At 49.6% G+C, this 13,681-nt stretch overlaps 1 protein-coding gene across 2 annotated transcripts in view; it reads right to left on the bottom strand.

Annotated features, from left to right (window-relative positions):
- The window catches only part of Flnb (filamin B), a 133,209-nt gene that overhangs the window by 28,190 nt on the left and 91,338 nt on the right, over positions 1-13,681 (bottom strand). The window contains exons 24-31 of one of the 2 annotated variants that reach the window (XM_032918047.1): positions 13,354-13,514; positions 9,942-10,109; positions 7,564-7,687; positions 7,007-7,163; positions 5,951-6,140; positions 4,291-4,538; positions 1,090-1,128; positions 239-341 (exon numbers count right to left, since the gene is read on the bottom strand). In XM_032918047.1, the coding sequence (XP_032773938.1) occupies positions 239-341; positions 1,090-1,128; positions 4,291-4,538; positions 5,951-6,140; positions 7,007-7,163; positions 7,564-7,687; positions 9,942-10,109; positions 13,354-13,514 (1,190 nt within the window). The remainder of the gene's footprint in view (positions 1-238; positions 342-1,089; positions 1,129-4,290; positions 4,539-5,950; positions 6,141-7,006; positions 7,164-7,563; positions 7,688-9,941; positions 10,110-13,353; positions 13,515-13,681) is intronic. The other variant, XM_032918048.1, reaches the window with a different exon arrangement.

The following is a 13,681-nucleotide window of genomic DNA, read 5'->3' as shown; positions in this document are numbered from 1 at the left end:
AGAAACAGAAACCTGGCAGCAAGAGGTATCTAAACAAAGAAGTTCCTAGCCTGAGGAGAAACACAAGCTTCCTCAATAATGTAATGGACGCTATAAACAACCACCTCTTCAGAGAAGAAACTCGGTCTGCATCTCTGTCCCTGGGCAAGGAGCCAGGTATGGTAGTCACCTCCCCAACACAGCTCTGGGGTTCAGGTGCAACAACAGATAGAGTAAGGTGACCCTCACAAGGGTTTACCTGTGATTTCTCCTTTCCTGACGGCAAACGGAATCACCAAGTCAAAGGGCTTGAAGCCTAGTCCGTTCATGTCACTCACCGGGACATAGGCCTCTTCCGTAACCTAAAAACACGAGAGAGTGGTCACTTGGTAAAATGGACAGCGGTGTGGGCTGGTGGAGCTGTAGGGGACAGAACTGCTGGGAATTCTACAAGGCGATGAGGCCTAAATTTGGGGGTGTGGCCACGAGCATCTACGGGCTCTGTGTGACTGGGCCTGGGCCGAGCTGGAAGGCCCGAGAAGTTCCTCTGATCACTTGCTAGAAACCGCTTGCTCAGCAGGGTGCTTGTAGAATTCCCAGTGTCGCCCCACAGGAAAATGGAGGAGGGAGAGAGCAATGTCTGAGTCCCAAGAGGCTCCACACCTAGAAAAGGTTTAGTTGCTTGTGGCCTGGAAAAGAAGGTGTGTTTTAAAGTGGCAGAGTGGTAGCAGGCGGCTTTGCCCCTGGACAGACGCAGAAGCAGTAGCCCGGAGTCACGAGGAGGCCTGCCAACGCCGTCCATCTCGTTCTTTAAAAGGGGGGGGGGGCGCACCGAGCGTGATCACAGACACGATGGCTGGCGGGCGATTCGTGGGGAGCAGGTGGTGACATGAGGTGGATCTTACAGAGAGAGAGAGTGGGGTTGTGATGAGGAGGTGATCGGTGGGGGACACACCCACGGCCAGGACACCAAGGGCTTAAGCGATTCCCACAAGCAGGCAGTAAGTAGCTTTTCTAAAATGAAGGCTGAATAAACCCAGAAATGCAAAAAAGACAAAACGAAAAACCAAAGTGTACCCAGGGCCTGAATCCAGGGGGACATGCATTTACCGGTGCCTCCTCCATGGCTGTCACTTCCCCATCGGTGGCCTAGTTGATGGCAAATGAAGGTTAATTGGGAATCACACCAGAGGGATATTTTTTTACCCAAGATCCTACAGCTCGAGCACTATCCCCTCCCCCACTATTCCAGCAGGTGTTGGTTGTGTTTTTGGTTTTTGTCTTCTGAGACAGGGCCTCTCGTGTAGCCCAGGCTGGCCTTGAACTCGCCATGGACTCCGAGGACGCTCCAAGGATGGCCCTGAACTGCTTATTCTCCTACCTCCACCTCCCAAACGCAGGGATTTTAGGCATGTGCTAGACAAGTGTGTTAAGTTCTTACTACACTTTTCAAGGGAAAGCTGTGCCCTCTGCAAATGTCAGAGCACTTGTCCTTTGAATCCACAACTCACGAGTAAGGGATGTGTACGGGAGTTTGAAGCCACAAGTGGTCATGAAGGACTGAAGTCATCTCTGTGGCTATTGGCCAGACTGGCCAGGGTGACGTCTGACAGATCACTACAGGAAAGTATCTGTGTCAGTTTGGGGGAAGCAGGCGAGCGTTGAGGCTACACGTTACAATCCCTTGCCTGAAACTCAAGTGTCCACTGTGTAAGCAGAGAAAACTGACGGCAGTCATCCTGGCATGGAGTTGGGAAGAAGTGGTTTTTTGTTTTTTGTTTTTTTTTGTTTTTTAATTTGATGTCTTATTATTTTGCTTTATTTTGTGGACGTGTGAGGTACATGTGTGTTCACGTGAACACAGCTGTGAACAGTGCAGAAGCCAGAGCTCCTCCACACATCGGTCTCCTAGTAGTTTGCACCTTACCTTTTAGCTTTGGATCTATTTATTGGACGTGCATGAGTGTTTTGCCTGTATATATGTATGCACACCACGTGTTTGGTACTGAGAACCAAATTCAGGTCCTCCACAAAAGTGGGAAGTGCTCTTAACCGCTAAGCCGGGCCTGCGACTCCTACAGCTAGGTTTTGAGATTGGGCACTGGGCGCTCACTAAACTTCAAGCTTGCTGATTGGCTGGATTAACTGTTTAGTAAGTACCCAGGGTTTTCCTGTCTCTGCCCTCCTGATTACAGACATGGGCAGCCTGCCCAGCCTGATCTTTATAAGTGCTGGAAATCTGACCTCACACCACGCTTCCACAACTGCTTTACATGCGGAACTGGTCCCCTAGCCTTTAATCACTAATGCGACGGTCTACCTCTTTCGTTCGTTTATGGTGTAGAGGGTTTAAGATTTGTTGGGTAGATTTTAAAAATGATTTATTTATTTTTATGTGCAAAGGTGTTTTGCCAGACGCGTAACTGTGTGAGGGTGTCAGATCTCCTAGGACTGGAATGTCTGACAATTGTGAGCTGCCATGCGGGTGCTGGGAATTGAACCTAGGTCCTTTGAAAGAGTGGCCAGTGCTGTTAACTGCCTAGCCATCTCTCCGGCCCCAGTCATTAACACGTCTGAAAGTTTTAGCATCTTCATCTAAAAAAATAAATTGTCCAGCTTCATGTTCCTGATTCAACCGACCCAACAAGGAAGGGCCCCTCCTCTTCCTCCTCCTCCTCCTCCTCCTCCTCCTCCTCCTCCTCATCATCATCATCATCATCATCATCATCATCAGCTATGACACGGATCAAAGGAGCTGTGCACTGCGCCGTCTGCAGGAAGGGCTTTTCTGACATCTAAGCTTTGCCTCTAGGACCATGGCTGTGAGAGGCCAACTCAAAACCATGTCACCGACAGGAAGGCCTTCCAAGGCTGTACATTCATTCTTGCAGCTAGAACTTCTCAAAGCTCTCAGTTAGGCTGCTCATCCGTGAACCTGCATGTCACAAGCGAGTGACATATTTAACTGAGCAAGCCTGTGGTCTCACTAAGGCATCTGCTAGTCAGGTGTCCATGCCTTTCCAGTCTTGAGCCTTCAGAGGGAGATTCGAATCGCCCAGCGAAGGGGGTGCAGTGAATTCCCTCAAGTTGTAAGTACGTAGGACTTAAGGGATGCTCACTTCTAAGGAGTCTGGAAGCCGTCACTTCCGGCCTCTGACCCTCTGCTAATGCAGTCTTCCACATTTTACCTTGGCTTTCTCACTCGGACCTCAGCATCCGGGATCTCTTCTTATCCCAGCCATTGCAGTGGCACTGAGATCTCTGCCCAGGGCTGCTCATCCCTAAACTAACTTACAAGATCATGCTTACTAGGGGCTAAACACAACACAGTACAACTCCAACTTGCACTCCAACTCCAACTCGAACACTTTTCTAAGGAGAACGGACACTCTCATTGCAATGCTTTCTCCCCCAGAGACGAAAACGCTCCCAAATGGACAGCGTCCAAAGCTGACAAGTGTTTACATATTTGAGATATGAAAGAGTTTCCAGACCTCTGGCCGGATGTTTATAGCTGAACACACATGGAGAGAAAGGAGAAAAGCTTCAACCGATTATAGATGGGAACAGGGTCCCTGGGCTTCTGTTTGGAATGGCCTCTTTCTGCCCTTCTCCACGGCTGTCCAACATGAAGTAATCAGAAAGCATGTCACAGGTGGTGGGTGGAGTCGGGTCACCAGCAGCCCGGGGCCTGTGGTTGGGTGACTGTTCTTCTGCATCAAAGGACACAGTGAGGGGGCCCACAAGGCACCTGATATCTGTCTAGACTGGGCAAACAGGGCTCGCCTCTGAGGTTTATGTGGTGAGTCTGCTGTAGTTCCTCCATGGTGCCCAAGGAAGAACCTTAATAATTAGAGAAGATCTAAAAGGCACCCAAGGACTGAAAATTAAAGGCTCTAGTTATTTGTCAGCCGGGATGTTCACACAGATCTCTCTGGCTTTAAAAGACAACACAGTTTCCCCCCTTCTGAACCGACCCGAACACAACTAGAGGTTCTGTGCATCCTGAGTCAAGTGTATAGACAAGACAACATGATAACCTTTCTCCTCCAGTCGTGGAGATGGGAAAAGAGGCACAAATATTTTTCTTACTGTTTTCCAATTCTTCTGCAAAACTGTCTCCCTCTGTGCTAGCTTACGTGAAGATGTTGCCTAACTTCCTTGGCATGACAGATGCCTCCATGACTCAAGAGACTTCCCCTCAAACTGCTGCTTCAAGAGATTGTACCCAGGGTCAAGGCTGTGAATAAGGGTTCAACAAATGACGTTTGTGACTGTATCTGCCAGCTCAGGAGAAGGACCCCTGCTTACCATGACTGTGAAGGGGCTATTGGGAATATCAACGCCACCAAAGCGCACATAGATCACGTAGGTGCCTGGCTTGGCGGCAGTGTAGAAAATGTCATAGGTGCCATCTTCATTTTCAATGACGTCAGCCTCAGCCTCGGTGCCATCTGGGGTGAGGATCACGCAGGTGACCTTCCCCTTCCCTGCAGTCTTAGCATCCACTACGAAGCCCACTTCCTCGCCAGTTTTCACAGTGGGGGCAATGCCAGGACCTGTAAAAGAAGGTCAGAAGAAAATCAACATATTGGATATTTGCCTCAGAAGAGGCCATCCTATGTTGTGCTGTCCGTGTCTGTGAAGGCCAGACCTGTACTTCCGCCAAGCAGAGACCTCCCAGAGATCAACGGAAAGGGCGCTACTCGAAGGAATATCTAGACCATGCATGGTTTTGGCTTTGTGACCCCTCTCCAAACAACAGATAGCCAGTCAGCCTTTCTGTCTCTGATTTATAAGGAGTATAACAAATTATGAAGGGGAAACGCACCAGTCAAAGTGTGCAAAGCACAGAAGGGCAACAGGGAGGGCTAAGAAAGCAGTGGAGAGGAAGAGGAAGAGGAAGAGGAATGAGCATAGCTGGGTGAAGGGAAGGCTCCAAATGACAGAACAAGAGCTGAGACCAACATGCACCACCAGCCCACGAAAAATATCCCTGCAAAGACAGGGGAGGAAAAGAGTTCTGAAAAGTCAGAAGGAGGCCCCCAGCTCTCAACACAGATGATGCCTCAAGAGGTTGTCAGGGACTGACACAGACTGGCAGTATTGTTTCCAGTGTTAGGGGAGATAAAAAAAAAAAAGGGTCAAGGTGGGCTACTCACAACCTTGAACAGGGTGAGGTAGAGAACCGATCACAGCCAGGGTAGACCTACGCGCTCAGTTTCCTTTGTGTGCATGCATGTTTGGGCAGTCCTCTCAGTACGTGGGTTCTGGGAGTTGGCACGTACCCTCACCCACTGCTCCATCTCGCCAGCCCAGGTTTCATGTTTTAGAGTTTGCTAAAGCAGCAACGCTGAGCTGCACAAGTCGCTCTTAGAAACGGGAAGGCACAACACCAGGTGGGCTCTTGGGAGGCAAGGTGAGGATGAGGGGTAGGGGGTAGGGGATAGGAGGTAGGGGGTAGGGATTAGCATCTGGCAGCATCCTCAGCTACAGGGCAAGCTTGAGGCCAGTCAAAATACATGAGACCCTCCCTCCCTTTTTAAAAATGGGGAATACCATATTGGACTGGTAAGATGGCTCCGTGGGTAAAAGTACCTGCATCCCCCTGCTTCTCGTGGAACTTTCTGTTGGAGACCTCACTGGTGCCCCCACCTCAGGAGAGGCCCCCTAACCCTGACATCACAGTCAGCACCTCTCCCGCCTGATCTTACTCCTTCTTTGTTGTAACCCTGCGATGCCATCTCTGACACCTGGAAATGCTTCTGGAATCTAAATGTTCTCACCTCCCAAAACCTTCACTCTATGTATGTATGTATGTATGTATGTATGTATGTATGTATGTATGTATGTATGTATGTATGACTGGCGCCCAGAGAGCCGAAGCAACTTTCTCTGATCACACAGCTATTAAGCGGCACAGAGAAGGCCAGAACACACATTCCTCACCCCCGCCTTCCCCTGCACTCACCTGTGGCCAAGCACTTGCTGGCATCGCCGGTCTGCGTGGCCCGGATACGGTAAGGAGAAAGTGGGATGTTGTCTCCACCATAGGTGACCCCAATCATATAGCGTCCGGTCTTATCAGGGATATAGGTAACGGCGTAGGTGCCATCCTTATTGTCGTGGACGGTGGCTCTTTGAGGCTTTCCTTCTTGGTCCTGGGAATCACAGAACAATGGTACTTGGGACGCTGCTATCAACAGAGAAACCCAGCACAGCAAGCTGCACTCTCTCCTTGGAACCTCTATAGGTGGGGAGCGGAGGAAGAGATTGGTGTTTTCCATTGCTTTTGGGTAGGGAAAGAAGAGGGTCACAGATCACACCACAGTGGTCTGTCAAATAGTATTGGAGCATCACTACAAGGACATGGAAGAAGCTTAGAGTCTACCTTTCCTTTCCCTTCCCTTCCTGTCACCAACAGAACACTCCTCCTTAGCCAGGCACACCACTAAATACAAGACTCCACGGCTTTGCCCCCAGGTACAACCATGGGACTATGAGACAAGAGGGGATCTTCTCATAAGACTGCTCGAGACAGATCATCCATGTATGAGAGCCTTTTCCTGTCTTGTCTAACTTTCTTCTGGTTCCCCCTCTGTTCCCGAGGAGCACTGGCAGGCTCACGGTCCATGAGGAGACACGAAGGACTGAGCCACTCACAGGGTCAGAGAATGCTGGCTTCCTTGTGAGCGACACAACACCTAGGTGGCCTACTTCCGGCTTCCTTCCCAAGGAAGGAAAATCCCGGGTTGGAAGCTCTGTGCTATGTGAAGTTTTCGCTGATAACCAACCCAATAGGCAATCAAAACATCTAAAAGCAGGGGAAGATGAGATGTAGTGACAACTGGTATCCCAACCACGGTCACTGCAGAAGCTCTGGTGAGCGCCTTGTTCACGTGTGCAATGCAGTAGAAATTAATCATTAAACTCCTGTTTCCATCCCTTTCCAGAATATTGTCTTACTTATAATAAGGTTTTGCTCCGCCCCTTCCAAAAAAATACAACCAAACAACCACACAGTTACCGTGATCTGGACAGCAAGGAGGCCTTCGCCGGCATCTCTGGCATCAATGGCAAACTCCACAGGTAAGCTGGCGGGCACCCCATAGGCACTGAGGCCAGGCCCGGAGGCGGTCACTTTGCTCGCATCGTATGTGGGAAGGACCTTGACCTTAAAGGGACTTGATTGACACACAGAAGCCTGGTCAGTAAGGATATATATAGGCCAGCCCTGCCCCATCCGTGATGTCTCTTATACAACTAAGGTTGAAAGGAAGATTTCTGTAAGAGGTGAGAGAGCGGGTTTAGTAAGGACCAGAAGTCCATTGGAAATACAGAGCCATGAGGTATAAGGCATTAGACGACAGACAATTAGCTTCCCTTGGAACCAAAGACGGAAGGGGTAGACGCTAGAGCAGGAGCCACAGTGCCTACAGGATGTCACCATGCTGTACCATGCGCTCAATGGGCAGTGGGTGAATGGCTAGGGAGCAGGGTGGTACTAGAACAGTGGCCATCAATCCTGTGGGTGGACGAGTCTGAGGTTGAATTGTAGTCAGGCCTGAAGGCCGAGATGCTCACCTTCGGGGGATCTCTTCATCATCGTATTTGACAGAAATAATGTACGGCCCCTCCTGAGATGGCGTGTAGGTCACTGTGTGGGTGCCATCCCCATTATCCACCACATTCACCGGCTCTACGAGGCCTGAGGGCAGAAAGGAGAGGTTTAACTGACAACCTGGCTTCCCGTTCATGGCACCCTGGTTATACACAAAAGAGAATCACGTCCATCCCCACGAACGGTTGGTTTCCACTGAAGAGTAACACAAAAGCAAGTAGGCCACAGTCACAGGACACGTAAGTCACAGGAGTGGGATCCATCCCAAGAGACACTCAGCCTGCCATACTTCCCTCCAGGACAATTAAGGGGGCCACCCACGCTTGTGGCTGGAGGTCTTTGCGGACATGCTACATATCCTTTTTCTTTCAAGCTGGCTAAGCAAGCTTGGAGGTGCCAGCTTTATTCTATAGCTGAGAAAGTGCCCGAGTGTCTAGAAACCGCAACAGTAAAAAGTAAACTATGGGCTGGCCAGTCAAGACCCGTACCCGCCTTTCAGCAAGAACACAATGGTGCCAACATGCTAGGGTACAAAGTTACAGAGTAGGTAAGGGTGCCAATCTCACGGAACAAGAGGGCCATCAATGGGATGCTATGGGTGATGGTTTAAAAGGATGTTAAGGCATGCACTAGATTGGTAGATTCTAGACCCTGAGCCCAAGGTCAAGGAGGGGTCAGTGGCAAGGGAGGCTAATCAGGGCAGGGCGTGCTCATTAAGCAGAGCAGGTGAAGTAAGGGACAAGGCAGTTTTAGAGGTGGGGCTAGGCTAGAGGTGCACAAGGGTACATAATTGAAAGCAGCTGCTAATGGGAGCGCACAAACCTCAAACCTGTCTCTCTATCATGGTGACCTTTGGGTCAGCTTTAAAGAACTCAAATGGCTTTCAAGGGACTCTGCTATGACTTGGAATCTACTGCATCAGCTAAAATTACAAGGCCGTTTACTTAAGAAGTCCTCCATATTAGAGGCTGCTATGTAAGTAACCCTCACACAGACACACACACAGACGGACACTCACACGGACGGACACACACACACACACACACACACACACACACACACACACACACAATGTTCAGAAACTTCACTAAGGGCAAGCGCGTCCCATGACCTCATTCTTCCAGACCACTCTTGCCCTGAGCTTCAAAGGGAGAACCTCTTGCTGAACTCTACTAAGGAGAGGTTCCTCTTCAAAGGAGGAAGTCTCAGCTCGCTACTTCTGGAAGCCACAGACACATCACAGGGGCAGGCGGGGGCAGGAGGAGGGAGAGAAGCCTAGATTCCTTAAGAAATCAGGCACACTATTTTATATGGAAAGAAAGGTACACATCAAATACTGGAAGAAATATGGCAACAGGTTTTAGTAGTTCAGGTTTGTCCCCGAATGGCCCGCTAGTCACCTGAAACCTTAATTTCAGGTTGTCAGCAGTGCGGGCCAACTGCCAACAAAACTCAGTCCCCAAGAGACCCCCTCTCCAGGGAGTTGAGACAATGACAAAGCTATAATATAACCCTGACAAGATTCCGAGGTAATACTGAGCAACTCAGAGGGATCCTCTTCAGGCCCTACGTCCTGCTCATATGTAGACCAACCCCCGGGCACCTCATACATGCTAAGCAGGTAACGGCACAGCTGGGTGAACAGTGCATATTAAAGTCCGCATAGCACCTCCTTCAACAAGCTTCTTGGGAAAGTGACGTTTTTATGCACATTCTTGATGTTCTAGGACTCAGGCAGCAGAGGTAGGAGGACTGCCAGTTCAAAGCCTGTCTGGGTTACTTACAGTCCACATTTGGAAAAACCAAAGCCTGAGATGTAAGCTAGCCAACAGGACACCCTTTTGACAAGGGTAAGACTCAGGGTTTGGTCTTCAGCACCATGAAATAAAATAAGTAAAATTATAAAAAGAAATTTAGGACTATGTTATTAACAGGAGAAACGGACTTATGGAAATATAATACACCAACTTTTAAGTAGACTCTCCTGTAGGCTACCTAGACTGGGGAACAGTACATGAGTTGAGAGTATTTAACTAAAAGGTCATGAGCAATCGCAGAAAAAGAAATCTGCTCCGGCTGGAGAGATGGCTCGGTGGTTAAGAGCACTGACTGCTGTTCCAGAGGTCCTGAGTTCAAGTCCCAGCAACCACATGGTGGCTCACAACCATCTGTCATGAGATCTGATGTCCTCTTCTGGTGTCTGAAGACAGCCATAGCGTCTTTCACATACATGAAATAAATGAATAAATCTTAAAAAAAAAAAAGAAAGACAGACAGACAGACAGAATCTGCTCTAGGCCATGGTGGGTGAATGTAGGTGGCAGGCAGGATGCGGACTCACCTCTTGGGCCCAGGACCCTCACTTCCAGTGGAGCCAGGCCAGCCTTGCTGGTGTCCACCGTGAAGGACTGTGGGATGCATGCTCGGACACAGGAGCTCAGACCGGGGCCAGCAATTTTGACCTTGCTGGGATCCACGACATCTTTCGAAGGCACTCTGAAGGGGCTGCCTGGAAGAGTCACAGGGTTCTGAGTATGAAGCAATCAGGAGAGCACCCAGTGCAGACCCAGAACCACACTGCTGCTCTACCTGGACCCTGACCACCTGAGCCTCAGTCAGCTCGGCCTGCCTCACTGTGGGCACAGCATTGTACCCACTGTTATCCCCACTCCTGTCCTGTAGCACTGATCACATGTAGGATCTGGGGCCTCCGTGAAGCCAAAGAGGGGTGACAGGAGCACAATCTTCTAACGTTCTGTGCAGCTGGCATCCACTGGAAGGTACACAAGGCAGAAGATGTAGGAGACGATGAACGAACGTGGTGGGCAGGAGACCAGAGAGAGATGTCCACTAGGACCCGAGAAATGATGTGAGAGAAAGAAGGCAGCTACCACTCCAGGGAAGCGGCACTTGGGGGAATTCCCAGGAAAGCAAACAAGATGCTGACATTTCAGCTCAAAGGAGCTATCTCGACCAAGAAGCACGACACCGAGACAAGCAATGTCTCTGGCTGGTGGGAGGGAGTTCTGGAGTTCACGGGGAAACTGAGGAGGAGACAGAGCCTGAAACAAAGGAGAGAAGAGGGGGGCAGAGGGGTCCACTCATGCAGAGGCATGGAGAGGAAGGAGAAGAAAGGCTCTTGAAAGAAGGGAAGCGAGCAGTTTGGTGAGAGGGGTATACACAGAAGAGCAGGAAAGAGTGTGTGGGTCTCGCTCTCTCTCCCTCCCAGGGAAGCCAGCACATTCTGAGCCCACATGATCGATCGCCTGGTTCCACACACCTCTGGTAAAGCCTTTGTTTCTCTAACGCTAAGTCGTGCTATGCTGCATGAACGACCTGTAAAGCTTTTTTTTTTTTTTTTTTTTTCCGGGGCTGGGGACCGAACCCAGGGCCTTGCGCTTCCTAGGCAAGCGCTCTACCCCTGAGCTAAATCCCCAACCCCCGTGACCTGTCGCTTTTAATGACATCAAATACAAAGGCTGGTAAGACACAGTGAATCCAGGGAAACCAAGATTTGTAGGTGATGCATTAAGAAAAAAGCGAGGGGTTGGGGATTTAGCTCAGCAACAAGTGCTTTGCCTATAGCCTACAAACCCTGGGTTGATCCCCAATTCAAAAAAAAGAAAAGAAAAAAAAACAACAAAAAACAAAACAAACAAAACAAAAAACAAAAACAAAAAAAAATGAGGGCAGAACCAGGGCGGCCCACAGGACTTCTCACACAGCAGGTACACCAGTGTCCCCAGTAGCCTCAGGCTGCCGGGTCTGTTGCCAAAGAGCTCGGAGTATCATCTGCTGCGTGCAGGACACATAGCCTGCACATTTCACAAGGTATGGCGAGGGCCAGACACCTGCCAGGGAAGTAAATGTCTCTGCTGGCTATCTCGGAAAGCTTCCGCTTAGCAGAATCAGGGGTGATAAATACACCTGCAGGAAGAACCGAGGCCCTGGCAAAGACCCGCACCACCTTCCATGCTGGGGCTTAGAGAACAAGAGAGCGATTTACTTGGGGGGGGGTGGTAGTGTGTGAAAATGGAGAGCTCCAACATTAACAAGTAACAGCAGACTATCTCTGCGGCCAGTCACTAAGTCTGAACCTGGAAATTGTCTCAACTCCGCCTGAGAGCCACCTTGAAGCAGAACACAATGGTCTACCATGTTCTGATGCCATCATCTGCCAACCCCCTGCTTTCTGTTCCAGGTAGACATCACCAACTGACCACAACCCTTCACGAATCCCAATTAACCAACTGGTCTACCACCAAGAAGACTGCAGCTGGGTCACTGCAGGAAACCAGCTAAGTTAACGTAAGTAAGATGGGGTATTCTGTTTGAAATACTACCACTGCCTGGCACGTAAGAGCCCGAGGCAGGAAGATTCCAAGTCAGAGGTTTGTATCAGGTTAGAAAAACCTGAACCTTTAATCATCCAAACCCCCAAGATACTGGCAGGTCACCGGATGCTTTGGATCTCGGGGGCTGTCCTGGCTAGATAACATGACACTCAGAAGAGCCTCTGCATGGGACCATTCTGGATACTCAGCTCTGGGCAGCTTTTGCTGTTATAATCATTTGTTTAGGGCTAACAAACAGGTCCCTTTGCAGGGAATGCCAACGCTCATGGCATTCGGCACTTTCTGAAAAGCCAGGGCAGCACAGTACTGTCCCACAGCAGAAGCACACAGAAGCCAGCAGAACTACCTGCCTGGTGGACGACACAGACATCTTCCCTGGAGACAACCTTCTGCTCGTTCTTGGTGCTGGACTCTGCCATAGCACACGCTGCCCGGGGGCAAGGCACAGAGAGGGGCCGTACAGCCCCATCCTGTCCCTTCTCCCCATTCCCTTGCTTCCTATCAGCGTGCACAAAGTTTAGTTGTATCAATGTAGTTGCTCCAGAGTGGGAGCTTTGTCTGTCTTTTTGTAGCTGAAATTCTCTATAGGAAGGGCTAAAAACAAACAGACCGACAGGCCAACCACCATATTGATAAGAGTAGCAAGCACAGGCTTGAGGAGAAACTAGTTGTTTTGAACTACTAAAGCTTGTATATTCATACTAGCACGGTCAGAGATGAGAGACCCTGTTTTACACTAAAGGTATAGATCACTAAACAGAAAGCAAACTAATAAGTAATAATTTATATTATTAGTGTGTGTTGTCACCCGCCAGGATTAACAGGGCAAAGAAAAAAGATACATAAATTAAATGAGTAAGAGCCAAGCCTCCAAAGTTTCGGGGCTGAAGGAATGGCTCAGGGATTAAGAGCACCCTGAGAACTTGGGTTCAATTCCTGGCACCCGTATAGGGTGGCTCAGAACTGCTGTCACTCCAGTTCCAGTGGATTCAAAAATCCCCTGGCTTCTACGGACAGCTGCATGCACATGCATGTAGCACATGCAGTAGCTAAGCTCCTGCAACAAGAACAAGAACAAGAACAACAACAACAACAACAACTACTACTACTACTACATCATTTAAAAAGAGAGATTTTGAATTTTGTAAGCAATGAACTTCTGCTTAAATCAGAAAACAAGTCACACGAGCCTCTCTAGCGGAAAGCCCAAGCCAATGCTTTCTACCCTGTTGCTGGGTTCAACTGGGGACTTAGTAGTGTTCTTGGTGCTGTGGTCCTTACTTAAGGTTTCTCCAAAACCAAACTGTTCTTTCTACTAAAGGGAGATGGGGCAAAACCAAATCTGTTTACCCATGATTACCATTTACACTTCGAACCACTACCCAAGGGACAGCTCACCAGGGATGTGGACGCCTCCGTATGTGATATTAACGTCGTAATCCCCAGGCGCAAACGGGATGTACTCCGCGCTGCAGCTGCCGTCTTTGTTGTCTCTGCAGTTTATCTTTGACTCCGACGGCCCCTCCACAGTGATGCCAAGCCCACCGATCCCCGCTCCCCTGGAAAGAGTGGGAAAGTGGAATGTGAGGTCAGCCCGTGCCGGTCCACTTACCGCCACAACTCGCTTACGGACACTCTATAAGCCATTCTATTCCGTTAACGCGATCCCACTAGTGCGGTGATACCTCTCGGGCAGGAATTTCTCAGACGTTTAGTAAAGATGAGT

Source organism: Rattus rattus, chromosome 12 (assembly GCF_011064425.1).
Source record: "Rattus rattus isolate New Zealand chromosome 12, Rrattus_CSIRO_v1, whole genome shotgun sequence".
NCBI classification, from domain to species: Eukaryota; Metazoa; Chordata; class Mammalia; order Rodentia; family Muridae; genus Rattus; species Rattus rattus.
The sequence above is the reverse complement of the archived record's forward strand: the minus strand, read 5'-3'. Positions and strand labels throughout refer to the sequence as shown.